The 17,371-nt window shown below is 35.5% G+C and overlaps 1 protein-coding gene across 6 annotated transcripts in view; it reads right to left on the minus strand.

The window, feature by feature from the left end:
* Positions 1 to 17,371, minus strand: part of PARD3B (par-3 family cell polarity regulator beta) — a 1,119,500-nt gene that overhangs the window by 956,669 nt on the left and 145,460 nt on the right. For all 6 annotated transcript variants that reach the window (XM_058300305.2, XM_058300306.2, XM_058300307.2 and 3 more), the window contains exon 2: positions 14,063 to 14,164. In XM_058300305.2, coding sequence (XP_058156288.1) covers positions 14,063 to 14,164 — 102 coding nt within the window. The remainder of the gene's footprint in view (positions 1 to 14,062; positions 14,165 to 17,371) is intronic.

Here is a 17,371-nt window from a genome sequence, read left to right on the forward strand (position 1 = left end):
AACTTCCTTAAATAGAAGTTCCCATGTGGGAAAGAGACATCTAAATAGTTTGAGAGTTTATGCCTTTGACATTAGGACTCCCTCAGGAAATGTCAACAGTGTTTTATCATCTTTCTCTCACTTTCTTATTCATACCATTCTTTGTTGCTTGTTTTATTTTGAAGTTTATCACAGTACTTTTTCTCCTAGTCGTTAGCACACTGAATTTGCAAATTACTTAAGTCATGTTCACCTCCCCTCCCTGCCCCAACACTTACTCAGTGTTCTTACCATTCCTTCTGGTATCTTTACCTTACATAACCTTCAATATCCCCAGATTGACTGAAATATTCCCTCTATTTATTAAGGATAATTGCTGATTAAGCATTTATGCAGTTACCTCAAAGAAATCTGATTTTAACAGCTGTATTACTGCTTCAAAAAAGAATGATCATGATATAAATGTCACAAAGTAAAGGCTCACCATCTTATATTACTTGGATATGCAGAGCATTTTTTATATCATAGCAAATAAATTCCAGACTCCAAGCTGTGAGCATATCCACCACCTCACTGAACAGGAAAAATTCCCTAGTCTATTCCCAATTAGAGGCCCAAGGTCCTTGGGAGATGTTGGGCTGCCCCTGCTATCCCAGGGACATCTGAATACTTCTTTATAACTTAGGTAGGGGATAGGAGGGAAAGAAGCATATGTCAAGGCAAGGACTTATTCTCTTTTAAAATGATCTAGGAAACCCTGATAATTAGACAACATCTTCAATGCAAAGAGGAAGCTGGAGTATGGATCACATTATAATCACATGTCAGTGGGGAAGTATTTCAAAGATTGCTACTGTTTTAGTTTACCAAAAGCTGCCAATGCCACATACTAGAAATGGGTTGGTTTTTATAATGGGAATTTTATTAGGCTAAAAGCCTACAGTTCCAAGACTGTGAAAATGTCCAAATCAAGGCATCATCTGAGATGTTTTCTCACCAAAGGTCAGTTTCTAGCAGATCCTGGAGTCCTGCCAAGTAGTGAGGCAAAATGGTGGGTCTGACAGTCTCTCTCTGCTTTCACCTCAGCTCAGCTATGGGTAGTCAGGCATCTCTCCCTGGGCCTCATCTCCTTGAGTCTCTTGGGACTTTTTAGTCTTTATGCAGCTGAAGCCTAACCTGGAGTCCTCTCTCTTACATGGCAGAATTCCCTTTCTCTGTATCTCTTCTTTCTCTCTGTGTGTTCTCAATTTTATGTAAGACCCAGTCAGAGTGTGGAGACCCAGTCTGGGTCACAATGCACCGATGTAGTCCAATTGAAACTCTAAAGCAATCTAACCAAGTGATCTAATCAAAGGTCCTTTAACTGACTTTAAAACAATCAAAGGACCCCACACCTAGAGGAATGGATTAGTTCAAGAACATAATCTTTTCTGGGATTCACAAAATCCAAATTTTCACAACCACTTCATTACAAGTTCTGTTAAACTTCTTAAAATTCCCTGAGGTGTTCTCTAGTTTTTGTAATTGTTTGCTTTAAATATAATCTCCTGCTCCTTGAGGTGAATAAGGATGCATCTGGTTGAAAATCCCAGCATTTCAAGGTTAGCAAATGTTTCTTCTATGTTGTTAAAATAAAAACCAGGAAAAGGAGATCAAGAAGAAATTCATGTGAAAAATAGCCCCCAGTGTTCTTTTGTAAAAGCACACAGACTTAACTACTAATGTTTTCAGAATCTAAAAAGGAGGAGAATAAAACTTTTTCTGAAATTCCCCAGGCCCTAGAATATTGGCTGTCAATATACCATTTTTGAAATAATGAATATGTGAAATAATGAAAATATATGTCAATCAAATAAATTTAATAGGTAAATATCAAATTACTTCTAGGGAAAATTCAGTCATAGGTAATAAAGAATTTAAAATAAAAAGATATAATTTTCACCAAATGGAAAAATTCAGAATTAATCCTACTTATCAAATCTGTTATGCAAACCAAGCAATTGAAATATGTGTTTTAACCCTATACAGTTTAAAAGGCTTCTTTCACTGACAATTCAAAGGGCTCTGGGCCAATGGAACTAAGTAACTTGGCAAAACCATGAACAAATTTCAGAAATCTTTTCAAATTAGAGATGCAATGATGCATGGAACTGAAATACATAAGGACAAATACATCCTAATCAAGTGGGAATAAAGAGGAGCTAGGAAAAAAGAATGGAGCCAAAAGTCCTATGAAAGTGAGTAACAGTTTGGAAACTTCAATACTTAAGTCACAATAAAATCAAACTGAAACAGACTTAAACACAGAGAAATATATAGCTTGTATATGTGGTGTCCCAAGTTAGAACAGACCTCAGAGTTGATTAAATCCACTGGCTCTGATGCCATGTCCCTGAGATTCTCTGGATTCTGCTCTCCACCCTTGATGGCTTGTCTCTACCTCATGCTGAAAGCTTGATGGCTGCAAAGGTTTTGAGCCTCAACCAGAATAAAATTCAGAGGAAATGTCCCCCACAAGATGAAAAAGAACTTTCTCAGAAAGCCTCAGCAAAACTCTCGCTAAGCATCTTTGGTACAGACTAAATCACATGACCATTTTTGAAGCAAACACTGTCAAGGGGAGCTGGATCTGAGATGAAGGATCAGACTCATCCCTGGAGGTGGATGGTCATATAGACTAATCTACCTCCCTTCATATGGGCTTCATTCTGAAGGGAGAAATACAAGGAAAAAAACTGGAGTTCTCCTAGGAAGGAAAAAGATGAGAATGGATAGTAGGTGAGCAAATAGCACTGTCCCACAGTAGGCTACATAGGCCAACCCTGTAATCCTATATTGAAATACATAACCCACAGACCAATAGTTGGCTTTTAGAGGTCAATTCAAACTTCTAACTGAAAAGAATCCCTAGCAAATGTTTGCTCAACTACTGCTTAAATATTCTCAATTACTAAGAGTTCATGCTTTACAAAGCATTTTGTGCTTCACTGAAGAGCTATTCATTATATTACAATAAGTTGAAATATACTGCCTTGAAACTCGCATCCATTGACCAAACTTCTTGGAACAGTAAATGGATTTATTCCTTCTTTTCTACAAACATTCCAATATTTGTGGATACTTATCAGGTTCCCTCTGAACCTGCTCATTTAAAGTGTAGTCCCAGGCTCTTTAGTCTTAGCAATATTAGATAATTCCATTTTTAAATAAACCCCAACCAAGATGTTTATAAAGTTTCCATTTAAAAGGTGGCATAGTTAAAATATCATATTATACAATCATGGTAGGTTCATTTCAAGCCAGTATTTATTTCAAACTGGTACAGAGTAAAAACATTAAATCAGCAGTCTAGAAAAATCAAGTTCTAATCCTATTATCAATTAAAATGAGATTCTTCAACTTGATACACATAACTGCATATTTAAGATGGCTAGGCTATTAGAATCATCTCAAATCATGTTTTGTAGTCTTTCTGGTTTATAGTTAAGTATTGTGTAAATATGTGTTTTATTTTTATATTTTGAGTTAAGATTATTAAAGATATTGTGCCTGAGCAGGCTTCTATGCTACTTTACTCCTCTGACTAAAGTCTACGCAAAGAGACTCTCTTCTTTATTGCCAAGGAAATGTCACTTGATCCTTCAAAATACACTGATAACATAAAAAAAATAAAAACTAAAAAGATACCTTAAGTTAAAGCAATAAATATAAACTTCGGTAATCCTGTCTAAATTCTGTAAGTGAAGCTTCTATTCCTTTATTTTAAAACAGAAAGTTATATACTTATAGAATTTTTTAAAGGTACAATTTAAAGGCCTAGGTTTCAAAAAACCATCTACTTTATTTAGTAAATACAAATTTATTTAAAAGCTTTATATGGAATTTAGAAGAAGTACCTCAATACAAGTAGTCTGATTCCAAGAACAAACCCTCAAAAAAGTCCATTTGATACACAATGTAACTAATGAATAATATAAAGAGAATCTGAGCCCCTGGAAAAATAATTATCACAGTAAAAATTAATTAAATTAATTAAAAGTAATGGTACATGGCTAGTCCCAGTAAATTACTGAAAAGCAAAGTGCTCTTGGTGACACTCTCAGGGGTCACTTGTCAGTACAGAGCAGTATCCCTGTTGTTGGCCTCCCGTCAACCCCTTAAATCTGTGCTCCCAGGTATTCAGCTCCTTCACTTTCAATAACTTCCTACATTCTTTCTTGAGATTTCTTCAATCCCAATTCCCTCAAGGAAGCACCTGGCCCCTTCCCATTTTTAGAAACAATGATTAAGCAGAAGAACTAGGTATTATCACACATACATGGATGATATCAAAGTTCGGGATCATGGGAAGCCCCGGGGAACTGCTATTGTACTATAGTTAATGCAGTTCTTGCTTGTTTGCATGTGGAAGCTCTGATAACTCTTTCTTCTTACCCTTTAAATTCCTAAGCATAAATTCAAACCTCCTCCTTTCAGTTTCCTACTTCTTGACTGGTTATAGAGGTTCCTTCTATCCTGAACACCTCATTATACGACAAAAAAAGAAGAGCGTCCTTTTGACCTATCCAGCCCCTTCCTTCCAAACCTGTCTTACACCCTTCTTCATGACCTTGCAGTGTTCTTATACCATCGGAAGTGCCTCATGGGCTACATGAAAATACTTAACTACCTCAGGACCACTGCTAGAAGGTATAACAACAGAAGAGCTATGTTTACTTGTTACCTGATATTTCAAAGTGTTACCACATACTTTATGTCATTTGATCCTCCTACTAATTCAGTGCGTTGGGTAGGACAGGAATAGTTGATCTCATAAATGAGAGAAGTGAGGTTCAGAGAAATTAGAATAAACAGAAAAACCTGAACTCAAACTGCCAAAGCCCAGTGCTCTGCCACATAATATTCTACTATATTACTTCAGTGAAGCTGATTTAGGCTACATATGTGAGGGGGAAACAGACTAAATCAATGCACACTAGTATTAATGAAGGAATACTCAATCTGCACACAGAGGCAACTGCATTTTTTTAGAGAATGTTTTATAAACTAAGTAGCTTTCTTTTAGGGATAATTTCAGATATTATAATGAAAGTGCAAGTCATAAGTAATAAGTAAAAAAAAGATATATTGAAAAAATAATAGTAATAATAGTTCCATACTTCTTAGATATGCCCATACAAACCTCTTCTAAGGAAGTTAATGTGTGAGAGAAAATGGGCAGAATGGGGTCCAATAAAATAACATGTTGCTAAAGGCACACAGTAATGTCAAAATGTTCATTGATTTTTTTTTTAAGAAATTACATTTGTAGCTCTAAGTAAAGCATTACTGCAATCTCAAATTTTATTGGCTTTTCCACTTAAACCAAACTTACACACTTATAGCACTTTCTGCTGTTTTATTCTTCATTGTACTCAAATGCCTAGCTAAATTAACAGCACCACTAAGATTGAAAATCTCTTTTCCTTCCAACATGTGATGACATCGTCATGTCATAGATGTTCACAAACATGCACATGCACATTCAGGGAAGGCAAACACACACGCATAAGCTATAGTTGCCAACCAACTAAACTGCAGAAGGCACCAGGGAGAATGTACTTGACATCACCATCATCAGGATTAAATTGGTTTAAGTTCCTATCTCCCAACACCATTTATCTTTGCCATGGTAAGGTCACAAAGGCATTGATTCCAAAGTGCTCCTCTGGGGTAGAAACATGTTCACAAACTGATTCCTAATGAAATATTAAAAGAAACAACATAGTTCACTGGGATAAAAAGACAATTAGAAACCCTGAGCGCTAGTTCCAGCTCTATCACTAAAGTCAAACAAGTCTATTAAACACCCAACTACAGGTAAGAAGTCCAAGTGTTTTTTTAAAAAAAAATTGTTTTAGAAGACCATCCAAATCCTGAAAGAGTATACAAGACATTTGGAGAGACAAAACTAAGACTAAAAGTTTAAACTTCTTAAGAAGCATTTCAAGATGGTAATTGGTATGTGTTACCAGGCAAAACATTATTTTTAAAAATTCAATGATTTGTATATAAGTTCAGAAGACAATAGAATTCACGGGATTGGGATCAACTGACAAAAAAAAAAAAAAAATACAATTTGACCTGGATTTTAAATATCAACAAGAACTGAGTAGTAGGAATAAATTCATTATTTACATGTATATAATGCTTTATTGTTTCCTTTGTATTTTCACACAGTTTCTCACAACTCTTCCAATGACACTATGAGAAACATATCATTTATCATTCCTTTATGTGAAAACAGGAGTTCAGAGTGGTTAAGTGGATTACTCAAAGCTTCAAAACATTCATTCATTTCATTTTAGAACTCTGAGCAGCTATGAAGTGCCAGGAGCTGCTACAAGCTCTGAAGATACAGCAGTCAGCAAAACGAAGACTCTCTTCTCACGAAGCTTATGTTCTTTAAAATACAACAACAGAATCCTGGATAGGCAGAGGGTAGGGACAAGGACACACCAGATACAAAGAATATTAAGAAAAAAGCTACGGAGCAACAAAGCACATGAAACAAAGAGAACAGCCAAAAGAGTAGTTTTGTTACCAGTGAGGTCTGAGTAGGTTGAGTTTGAGATAGTATGAGGACATTCTGAGGGCTTTTAATACATGACTATGAAGTTTGGACTGGATTCAGTGGTCATGGGAAGGAATGGTATGATTTAAAGCAATACTTTAGGAATAATGTAATCAACAATAATAGTATGGTAATTATAATAGCAGTTAACACTTATTGATGACTTTCCATAAGCCAGGTACTTTCCTAAACACTCTACATGTGTTAACTTATAAAATTAGCACCATCAGTAGCTCCAATTATCTGTGAGAAAACTGTGGTACAGAAAAGTTAAGTAATTCACCCAAGGCCACAGAGCTTGCAGAGCCAAGAAATAGACTTTGTTCAGAATCCAAGCTCTTAACCACTCTGTTTATACTCACCACATAGACTCACTGAAGAGTTAGGAGAATGCTAAAGGCAAAGAGGCTAATTCCTGATCAATTTTAGTAGCCCAAATCTGAAATTTTGTTCATTTAAATTTGGTAGCTGTGGAAAAGGAAAGCACAAAACAGGTACACGAGGAAGGAAGGAACTGGCAAAAATTAAAAAGACTGATAATATAGGTTATTTGGAAAAAGTATAAGAAAACAGAAATTTTCATTATACCACTGGTATAAACAGAAGCTGGGGTAACCTTTTTTGGGAAAAGCCTCAAAATTCCAATCACAATGTTATATTTTATACTGCACGAATAATTACAAAAATTTGTGTATAGCTCTTCCACTGCCAGTCCGGCTCCATATAACACACCACCACCAGTGCTACAGTGACTTGGTCTGGGCACCAGCACTCCCTTCCAACAACTCCATAAAATAAAACAAATAAAATAGGTGCTTCACTCTGCAAATGAGGTTCTAGTGGCAATATGAGGCCTCAAAAATAAAAGGTCCTGAATTAATAGTCTAATTTAGCAATCCTTGCAAAAGATCACAACACACCTCATAAATTGTTGAAATACACATTAAAAAAGTTACACACTTCTTCACTGCCACCCATTAAACTATTAGCTAGTTAATAGGAAGATGGGAAGAAGTCTAAACAAAAAAAGAGTTTTATTAATGCAAAGAATTTGCTTTAGTCCTTCTAAGAAGAACCACAAAAAGCATGAAGAAATAACAAAGAGTTGAAACGTGAATCCCTGGATTTTCTATCTTGTCTGAATCTGTGAGTTATATTAAAAATACAGTGAAAATTACTTTAGAGTAAAGTACTAACACTTTATCACGTACCTGTTAGCTGGTTTCTAGATAGCTATGGACTCCACTAGAGGGCAACAGAGTGTGCATAGAAAGCAATTTGGGCTTAAGGACAGAGCATCTTGTTTTAGGTTACTAGTTCATTCACTGTGCAAACCAGTCCCCATTTTAAGATGGCAGCAGTTCCCTGAATATTTATTATACTACCAAACAATATTTTCTGATAAATGGATTCTCAAAGCTAATATTAATCACATTGTCATTTTTATTTCTCAATATATTAATCTAAATGTGTTGTTGTAATAAAGTATTTAAATAATAACATTTAAACAAGTATGTTTCATAAAAACAGTTAAAATGTACTGTAATATAGTTTCTTTGATGTTTCAATGTTTCAATTTAAACATTTAATGGTTAAATGTTTACCAACACAGATAAAGCGCATGACAATATTATCATAACTTCTGATTTTAAGTACAGTAACATCTGAAAGCTTACTATGTATCCTATTTAAATTTTTATATAATTGCTGCAGTAACTCTATAAGAGCTAATATTATATCCATTTTACCATCGGAGAAATTCAAGCTAACTGGTTAAGAAAACTTGCCCATGGACACAAATAATAAAGGATAAAACTAAGTTGAAACTGTAATAATTAAGTACGAGTATCAGTACATGTGACCCAGGAGGCTAGTCCACTCTCATCGGAGGCCATGAGAATCACTGACATCTACAAACTATGATGGTCAAAGCTTAGTCAAAGATAGAGATCATTCTCCATTGTACTTTACCGCATAATATGGATTTTCTTTTGTATATTTAATAAAACCAAGGCAGTAATCCCACATTGCCATATTACAGTTGTCTTCTACAACCAAGCCAAAAAATGATGACAATTAACAATTAGGAAAACAATTAGATTTCAATACTCAGGTTCTCACTCATAAAAAGAATCAGTGAGCAAACACGAAGCTTTGCTGGGGCTTACTAAACATCACTCCTCCAGACTTCTTATGGCTTTACATATTGCAATAAGAAACTGATAAATGAACATTGCATAGCTCTTTTGGCTATGACATTGAGAGAATTTTTACACAATACAATACAACAGCATAACTACTCAGAATTTTAACATTCAAAGTCCAGGAGTATGAAGGATCATACAATGGATTGAGAAAGAATTTGTGGTGGACTTTGGAAGAAATGCAAAGAATAATTAACTTATCTGAAGTTTATTTCCCTTGTCCAACAGGATCTTAAATCCCAGTTAGTATTAAACTTGAAAAAGCTGAAATCAGTTAAAAAGTTTAAAATAGTGTAAGAAACAGTCCATTAGTTTCCTATTACTACTGTAACAAATTATTAAAGCAACACAAATTACCCTACATTAATTTTAGCCCATTAGTCTCAATGGGCTAAAATCAAAGGTTTAGTAGGGCGGCATTTCTTCTGGAAGCTCTAGGGTAAAATCCATTTCCTTGACCTTCCCACCTTCTAGAGGCTGCCCATATTCCTTGGCTGATGGCACCTTCCTCTACCTTCAAAGCCAGCAATGGCCAGTTGAGTCTCTCTCACATGGTACCTCTCTACCACAGGCTCTTATGCCTTCCTCTTTCACTTATAAGAATCTTTGTGATAACACTGGGTCCACCCAGATAACCCAGGATAATCTCTCCAATTTAAGATCCTTATGTGCAGCAGCAAAGACCATTTTGCCATGTACCATAACACATTCAGAGATTCCAGACATTAGGATGCAGACAGCTTGGGGGCCATCATTCTGCCTGCTACAGGTAGCACAGTCTGTGATTTGTGCATGTGCTACAGTTCATCTGGGAAATCATTGTTGAAATACAGGATTTATTTTCCCTTGAAACTGCATACTATAGTGAGACTACAAGTGTAGTCTCTAAAGCTGATTGGAATTAAACTGTACCTGAATTGAGTAATCTGGGGGAAAGAAGGGGATAGAAGAGGAAACGACATAAAACCTTTGTAATGAATTACATGTAGGCAGCTGGCAAATAGAGCTGAAGTTAACTAAATATATATAGTTATACATACACACACATACACACTAATATATACTAATTCTGAAGAAATTTTGTTTTATTCTATAGTTCTACCATTTTCTTACCAATGGTAATGACTGTGTAAAAAAGAAAATTAAGGGAAATGGATGTGGCTCAAGCAGTTGGGCTCCCACATACCATATAGGAGGTCCAGGGTTTGATGCCCAGGGCCTCCTAGTGAAGGCAAGCTGGCCCGTGCACCAAACTGGCCCACACAGAATGCCACCCTGCACAGGAGTGCTGCCCCATGCAGGCATGCTGGCCAACGCAGAGAGCTGGCGCAGCAAGATGACACAAGAGCACACAGGAGAGAAAATAAGAAGACACAGCAGAACAGGGAGCTGAGGTGATGCAAGAGAATGATTGCCTCTCTCCCACTCCAGAAGGTTCCAGGATCAGTTTCTGGGGCTACCTAATGAGAATACAAGCAGACACAGAAAGAATGCACAGCGAATGGACACTAGGAGCAGACAATGGTGTTGGGGGTGGGGGGGAGGATAAATAAATAAACCTCTAAAAAAAAGAAAATTCATGTTTATTTAAGATCGATGAAATTTCATAATTAGAAATTAAAGATACAAACAACCAACACACTGCATCACACACTGTAGAACAAAGCATGAAAATTTAACATCTGGGTTTCAGAGTCTAATGTTTGACCTGGGCAAGGTTCTTATAATTTCTGTGGCTGGTCTAGGGAAAGTAATAGCTCCAGCGTATAGGGTTGTACCAAATCAAGTAGAATATGTAAGTGCCAAAGCTACTCTGGGCCACTGCTAGTGCTCAATAAATGCTAAGTACTTTCCTTTGAGTGAACTAAGTCAGTAAGCTTGGGTACCCACAGACGAGACATTCGTGTAAAGTTTAGATATTTCCTTGATTTGTCAGAATGAAATATGAAACTGAAGAATTTTGAAAATGACCATCACTATTGGAGAATTACTAAGTTTTTTTACATTTTACATAAATACCGGTTATAAGATGCAAAATTCCAAAGCTACTCCAATAATATTTTGACTAACCACAGGACAGAAATATTGAAACAGTGAAAACTCACTTCTCCTGTGAAAGGGCTCTAAGAGGTATGCAAATTTTAAAACAACACAACATAAAACATTCCTAAAGAGACACTATTTATGCACCAAGCACTGAGTTCGACAAAGAAAAAACAAAGGTATTAAGATCTGAGATAAACCATTGTAGGCCCCAGAAGGTGTGAGAAGTCATTTCTTTAGAAAGCTGACTAAATCCCATTAGACCCTTCTGATTTTAAGTTCAGCATCATTTAAGCTCTAATTTCAGCTTTTACTTAGGTATCCTGGATTGCTTTTCCATATAGCCTGCACTGCTTTCTAAGTTTTTCTATTTTGTTTCTACCTCCTAGTCTGTAGCTCTTCTTTTTAAAGAAAGCTCCAATGAGTTCCAGTTTAGTCAATGGTCCCTCATTGCTATTTCTTACCTCTAGTTTACTTTCCCAGGAACTGAGGTATGTGAGTGTTAGCACAAAGATTATGTACATCCCCCCCATGGTTGCCTGTTTGGGCTTGCTTCTGATCTGTATTCTAAATGCAAGAAGTTGTGTAGGCAGCCAATTTGCAAATAGGTGAATTTTCATTTCCTCTAAGTTCAACACTGCCCCAAATGACCTTGGATGAGATTGATATGCCACTTAAAAAAATCAGAGGCATCATTTATAATTACTTTTTATTCTAAACTGACATAAAATAAGGTAAAATGAAATCTGGCAGAACTGTCTTTTCACAGTAGACATACAGACTATAAAGAAATCATAAGACTAAAGAGGAAATGTCACAGAAATAAGTAATATACTCTTTTTCACTTACTTATTTTCAAAAAGGAAGAAATGGGAGTGCAGTTTTTCTCTGGTAACATCAAAAGTGTAAATTCTCATCAATTGCAGAACAACTTCAAGTAGAAGCATTAACGTGCTTAAGGGAATGGTTAAAGCTGTACCCAAACAATACTAATCTTTTTAGTATTTCAACTGGTTATCTCACTTTTTACCTTATTTAAGTAACTGATAAAGTCCCAACAAAATAGAGATTATATGTATTAAATCTGTTTCCATGTCTAATAAATTGATTACAGTTAAAAAGTGTGCTGCTGAGATAGTTAAAAAGAATTTTCTAAAAAGAAAAATTCTATGGAACAAATTATTTCCCTGGGCTCTACTAAAGCAACCATCCTTTTTAACAAGGTCTGTGGACAAAGCTGTTAGACATTTCCTTTTTGCCTTTTATAAACATGCCACATTTTGGCTTTTTTATTTTAACACTGGACACTGTAGCAGTTAGGCATTATTTATGAATTCCAAAAATAGATATTGAATTATGTCTCTGAACTGGTCTGGGCATATTAGATTGTATTGGATTCACAGGTTCACTTTTACTTGATTAAGCAATGATTTAGGTTTGATTGGGCCACGTCAGTAGGAGAAAATGACAAGACACAGGAGTTAGCTCGACTTTTGAGCTGGAGCTCAGAAAGTAAGCACACAGAGGAGCAAAGCAGCTGAGCCCAGACAGAATCAAGCCCTGGGAAAAGAGACAGAGCCAGTTGTCTGACAGTCTATAGCTGGCCTTGTGGAGAGAAACAAGTCCCGGGAAGAGAGGAACCCAGGAAGCCTGAACTCCTGTAGATGTCGACAGCCAACTTGCTCCAACACATGGCAAAAGACTTTGGTGAGGGAAGTAACTTATGCTTTATGGCCTGGTAACTGTAAGCATCTACCTCAAATAAATACCCTTTATAAAAGCCAACAGATTTTTGGTATTTTGTATCAGCATTCCTTTGGCTGACTAATACAGACACCAATAAAATTTGAAACAGAAACTACCTTCTTCATTAATAAACAACCCAAATACCTATACTATTACAAGGTAAGAAAATGGTCCAAGAAAAAAAGCAGAAAGTGAAATGGGAAAACAAGTGAAAGTCCTCATAATGATTTCTAGAGGAAAATATTATTTACTGTGGGGCCAACCAAATAAACAAAATATGCTTTAAAATCACATACAGCCAGAGTCAACTCTAGAGTTAAGTAAAGCTTTCTTTTTCCCTCATTAATTCAGTTAGTATTTTTAAGAGCTAAATTTGTGCAAAATATTGTACCAGATGCTTGTAAAACAAACACGAAAGAAATAAAAATCCCCAGGTCTATGTCCTCTAGGAACTTACATTCTAGTTGGGGAGACAAGTACCTTATAAAAAGGCTGATTAAAATGCAAAGCAAGTCAGAATTGATTTCCTTCAGAAAATAAGAAAAATAAATATATAACATGTCTGCAAAGATTAGTGTAATTTTGATCAAAAAAGATCTTATGGTTAAAAAACAAAAACATTAAGTTTTACCCAAGTCCAAAAATTCACTTTATATTCCAACCCAAATGATAACACACACACATGAACATACAACCTCAGACTGCAGAAAAACAATAGAGAAATGTTCAAAAATATAAATTAGCCTAGTAAAAACAGTCCTAAGAACACACAGAAGCAAGCTTTGATTCTGGAGGACACATTAACTGTTGACAAGAGGAGCCCAAACAGAAGTTAGTGATAAACAATGGCTGACAGCAATAATCCAGTGTATTGGGAATCAATAATTTACTTTTCCAATTTTTTCTGTTTAGGATCAAAGGGAAAATTCCACTGAAACAAGATATTTGCAATGGGATTATTTCCAAGTAGGTGGCAGAACATGTTTAAAGTTTTTGGAGTTTTAAACTTAGTGCTTTTTACTTAACACTGAAAATAAGACTACCACTTGGGAATAGCTGCTTACCAGCAACTTTAAGAAACATTTTCACCACAGTACTTCATAAGACTTTCCTCCCCAATGTATTCTCTACTTTGAGACACACTCAAAATTCAGGCATTAAGTTGAATATTTAGCAAGGCCCAGCAATGAAAGTAAGACCTTCAACAGCTTCAGTGACTGACACTAATTTATTGAGACATATCAGGAACTCTTGGGGAATGAAGTATCTGCTAATTAGGCTACCACAAACAGATTCCCAAACCTTGACAAAGTTTTTCTAAACATATGATGAAGAACTTTGATTTATGGACTGTCCAGGTGAAACCTGAACAGATGGTATCTTTTAACAATAATTGACACATGGGTTTGTTAAGGATTTCAATCTCTTGAAAGCACGAACCTCTACAGAGGAAAACAAAGAGAAACATTTTTAGAACCTTATCTTTGTCTTCAACAACATCTGCCAAGACATCATCTGGATCCAGGATTCCTCCATCTGTGTATTCTAAGTGATGAATCTTCACCCAGTAACCAGGATCCTACAGTAGAACAATCAACATGCTTCATGAGTCAAACTTTAATAAAAGCTAAAATAGATGTTAATTTTAAAAGAAATAAATTCATTTAAAATATGCTCTATTAATAATAACATTTTAAACACCAAATGGTATCTATTCGGATAAACAGTTAGGATTTTTTTATCCTAAATTAAATCAGTAAATCAAAGTATACATATATCACCAACTTTCCTGTGGATAAATTGCAACGCAATAATAAATTATCCCTCAGGGACATAAGAAAAAATTGGAATACAGAACACAAACTTTATAACAATGACAAATTTCTTGAACTTGATAACTGCACTTAAGGTGATTATGTAAGTTAATATCTTTATGAGAAATGTACATGGAAGTATTGTGTTCAAGGAGTGTGATGTGTTCAATCTGCTCTCTAATATTCAGAAAATGGATGAATAGACAAGGAAAAGGGGACCAAGTGTTAAAATTGGAGGATCTGGGTATCTGGAGAAATGGGGATATACTGAGGTCTTTGTATGGAGTTTGAATTATTTTTGCAACTGTCCTGTAAGTTTTAAATTATTTCAAAAATAAGAAGCTTATGGGAAGCGGACTTGGCCCAGCTGTTAGGGCGTCCGTGTACCACATGGGAGGTCCGCGGTTCAAACCCTGGGCCTCCTTGATCCATGGGGAGCTGGCCATGAGACTACAATAGCTATCATTTCAGAAAATATTTAATGAAATGGGGCAACCACCGACCTCTTCACCTTTTTAAGTGTTCCTTGCTCTGTGTCCATCCTCAACTCTAAGATTTGCAATGACATCCAGAACAAGAGCTCCAATTGTCTTCCATTTCCTGTAGCAAGGCAACAACTCTAAACTGTGCTCAGAGTTGAACAGGGGGCTCCCTGGATTGGGATAGTGAGTTAAAAGATTTCCCACACTTGTTTTTAAAAAACTGATTAGGACTGTAAGGCTTAAGGAAAATGATAAATTATTTTTATTTGTTGTATAGCTAGATACACTGATATTAGAAGTTACAATTAGATGATCTAGGTCAGTTATTTATGTATTGCCTGTTTCCAAAAGAGATCAGAAAGCATTAAAAAGCCATTAAAACAATGGAACAAGAACATGAACCAATGAATTAAGTGTGGAAGAACATCAGTAAGAGTTTTACCAGAATACACAAGCTATAACCAATTTGGTTCTGTGCTTTTAAGTAAGCCCCTCAAAGAGGGAAACTTTTGTAAAGCATTCTATAGCTCATAAAGGAATAGATACTAGCCAGTTCATAAGAAGAGAGGGAAATTCTCCTAGGATAACACCTAAGACTTTACCAAGTGAATCTTTATAAAGGATAAGAACTAACATAACCCACAGAATTCAATTGCAGTCTTACGAATCTAATAGAAATAGTTGTCATACAGCCTTCTCTTCAACTAACCCCCAATAAAAGGCAAGGGCATACTATTAAATAATTCCGTTAAGACATTTGGAGAGCTACTGAAATATGGCCCAAGTACACAGCCTTCCAGTTATCCAACTTAGTAAAGGGATAGGCTTGAAAAATCTGAAGGAATTCCCTTTAGCTAGACTTTGGACACTTCAAAATTAGGTTTTCTATAAAATGTCTAAAGAACAATTCCAAGTAAAAACATGTTCCATGTGCTTAAAATACTAGGCTTACAGGTGGAAACACTAATGATTTACTAGCAAACTTGCCTCACTCTATTGCCCAGATAGAGATATCAAAGATAAGAGCATTGAGAATGAAACCACATAGAACAAGCATACAACATCCATTACTCAGATTCTTTTTAAAGAGATCCTTGCCAACTGAAAGTGATTATGCTATATAGAAGATAAGTACAATGATCTAGAATACAAGTAGGAAGGCTAGCAGGGTGTATGCACAACACTATTGTAATGGTCACAGGACTACACAAAAAAGAAGGAAATAAAGAACTCCCCAGGAGTCTTTGTGAATTAAATCTTCTTGTTATGATCAGGCCACAAACATTTTTCCCCAAAGGAATCCAGGACTTCTGATTGATATATGGAATATTATGTTTTTCCTGTAAAAATATAGCCAGCCTCCATTTAATTTCCATAAACATCCATTGAACTGGTTTTTGACATATTAGAGCTCTGTAAAGGAACTCTGTTGTTTTTTAACCATGTTTATAAGAACAAGATGTATTCTAAAGAACTGCTTTTTTATATTTGATTAATTACAAGCAGACACCTATTAACTTTGTCTACTTTTTTCCCATGCTTAGTGTGTAAAAGCAAATTTTAAACAATTACCCCTAACAAATACAGCATAAGGTAAAGTATACCTCTCTGCCTGCCTAGAGGTAGGAACAGAGGAAAACCAAAGAGCCGTAATTTAAAATAGGAAACATCAGGGCATAGGATATGATAAAGTAGGCAAGTGGAAACAAGATGTGGTTGTTAAAGTACATAGCATTCCTCCTTCACACATACATGTGGGACCCAACGTTCTTGAAAATAAGGCACAGGAGTTAAAACTAAGACATTTATCTATAATTTGATTTAAAGAATACAGAATATAAATAGTTTACAGAACTAAAGTAAGAAATACTTGATACACTGTAGAATCATATTTGACATACACTCAAGGAGAAACTAAGTGAAATACAGGGTGCCGGAATACAGAAAATCTCTGCAATTTTAACTTTCCCCTTGTACATGGATATGGTCATTTTATACATGCCAAAGAAGAAAAGAGTAAGCTAATGATGGATATGGTTAACCCTGATCAAAAACAAAGCCATACAAAAGGTGACTCAGGGTTAATATTTTACATATCCAAGAAAGGAAAATTAAACTCAGTATATGCCACCTGTGAGTTTGTCCCCATGGTATTTTGGCTATGGTGCTACAGATCACATAAAAATATACATACAATATTAGCAGACTACAGCCATCATAAAACCATAAATTTACCATGACTCTTTAATGTGTGTAAAAACTTTGACCTTTACATTGCTGTCACATTTTGCATTTCATTTACTTGGTTTTATTACCATCAGGAATAAAAGTGATCAAATATGAAAAGATGTTCACATATGTATTTTGGTTCACATGTAATTATTAACTCTAAAATGTTTATTGTATTTTTTCATGATCATGGCAGTCTATCTTTATATTGCAAAAACATCTATAATACATATATTTTAATTATTTTGAAATATATGTGCT

Source organism: Dasypus novemcinctus, chromosome 7 (assembly GCF_030445035.2).
Source record: "Dasypus novemcinctus isolate mDasNov1 chromosome 7, mDasNov1.1.hap2, whole genome shotgun sequence".
Taxonomy (NCBI): domain Eukaryota; kingdom Metazoa; phylum Chordata; class Mammalia; order Cingulata; family Dasypodidae; genus Dasypus; species Dasypus novemcinctus.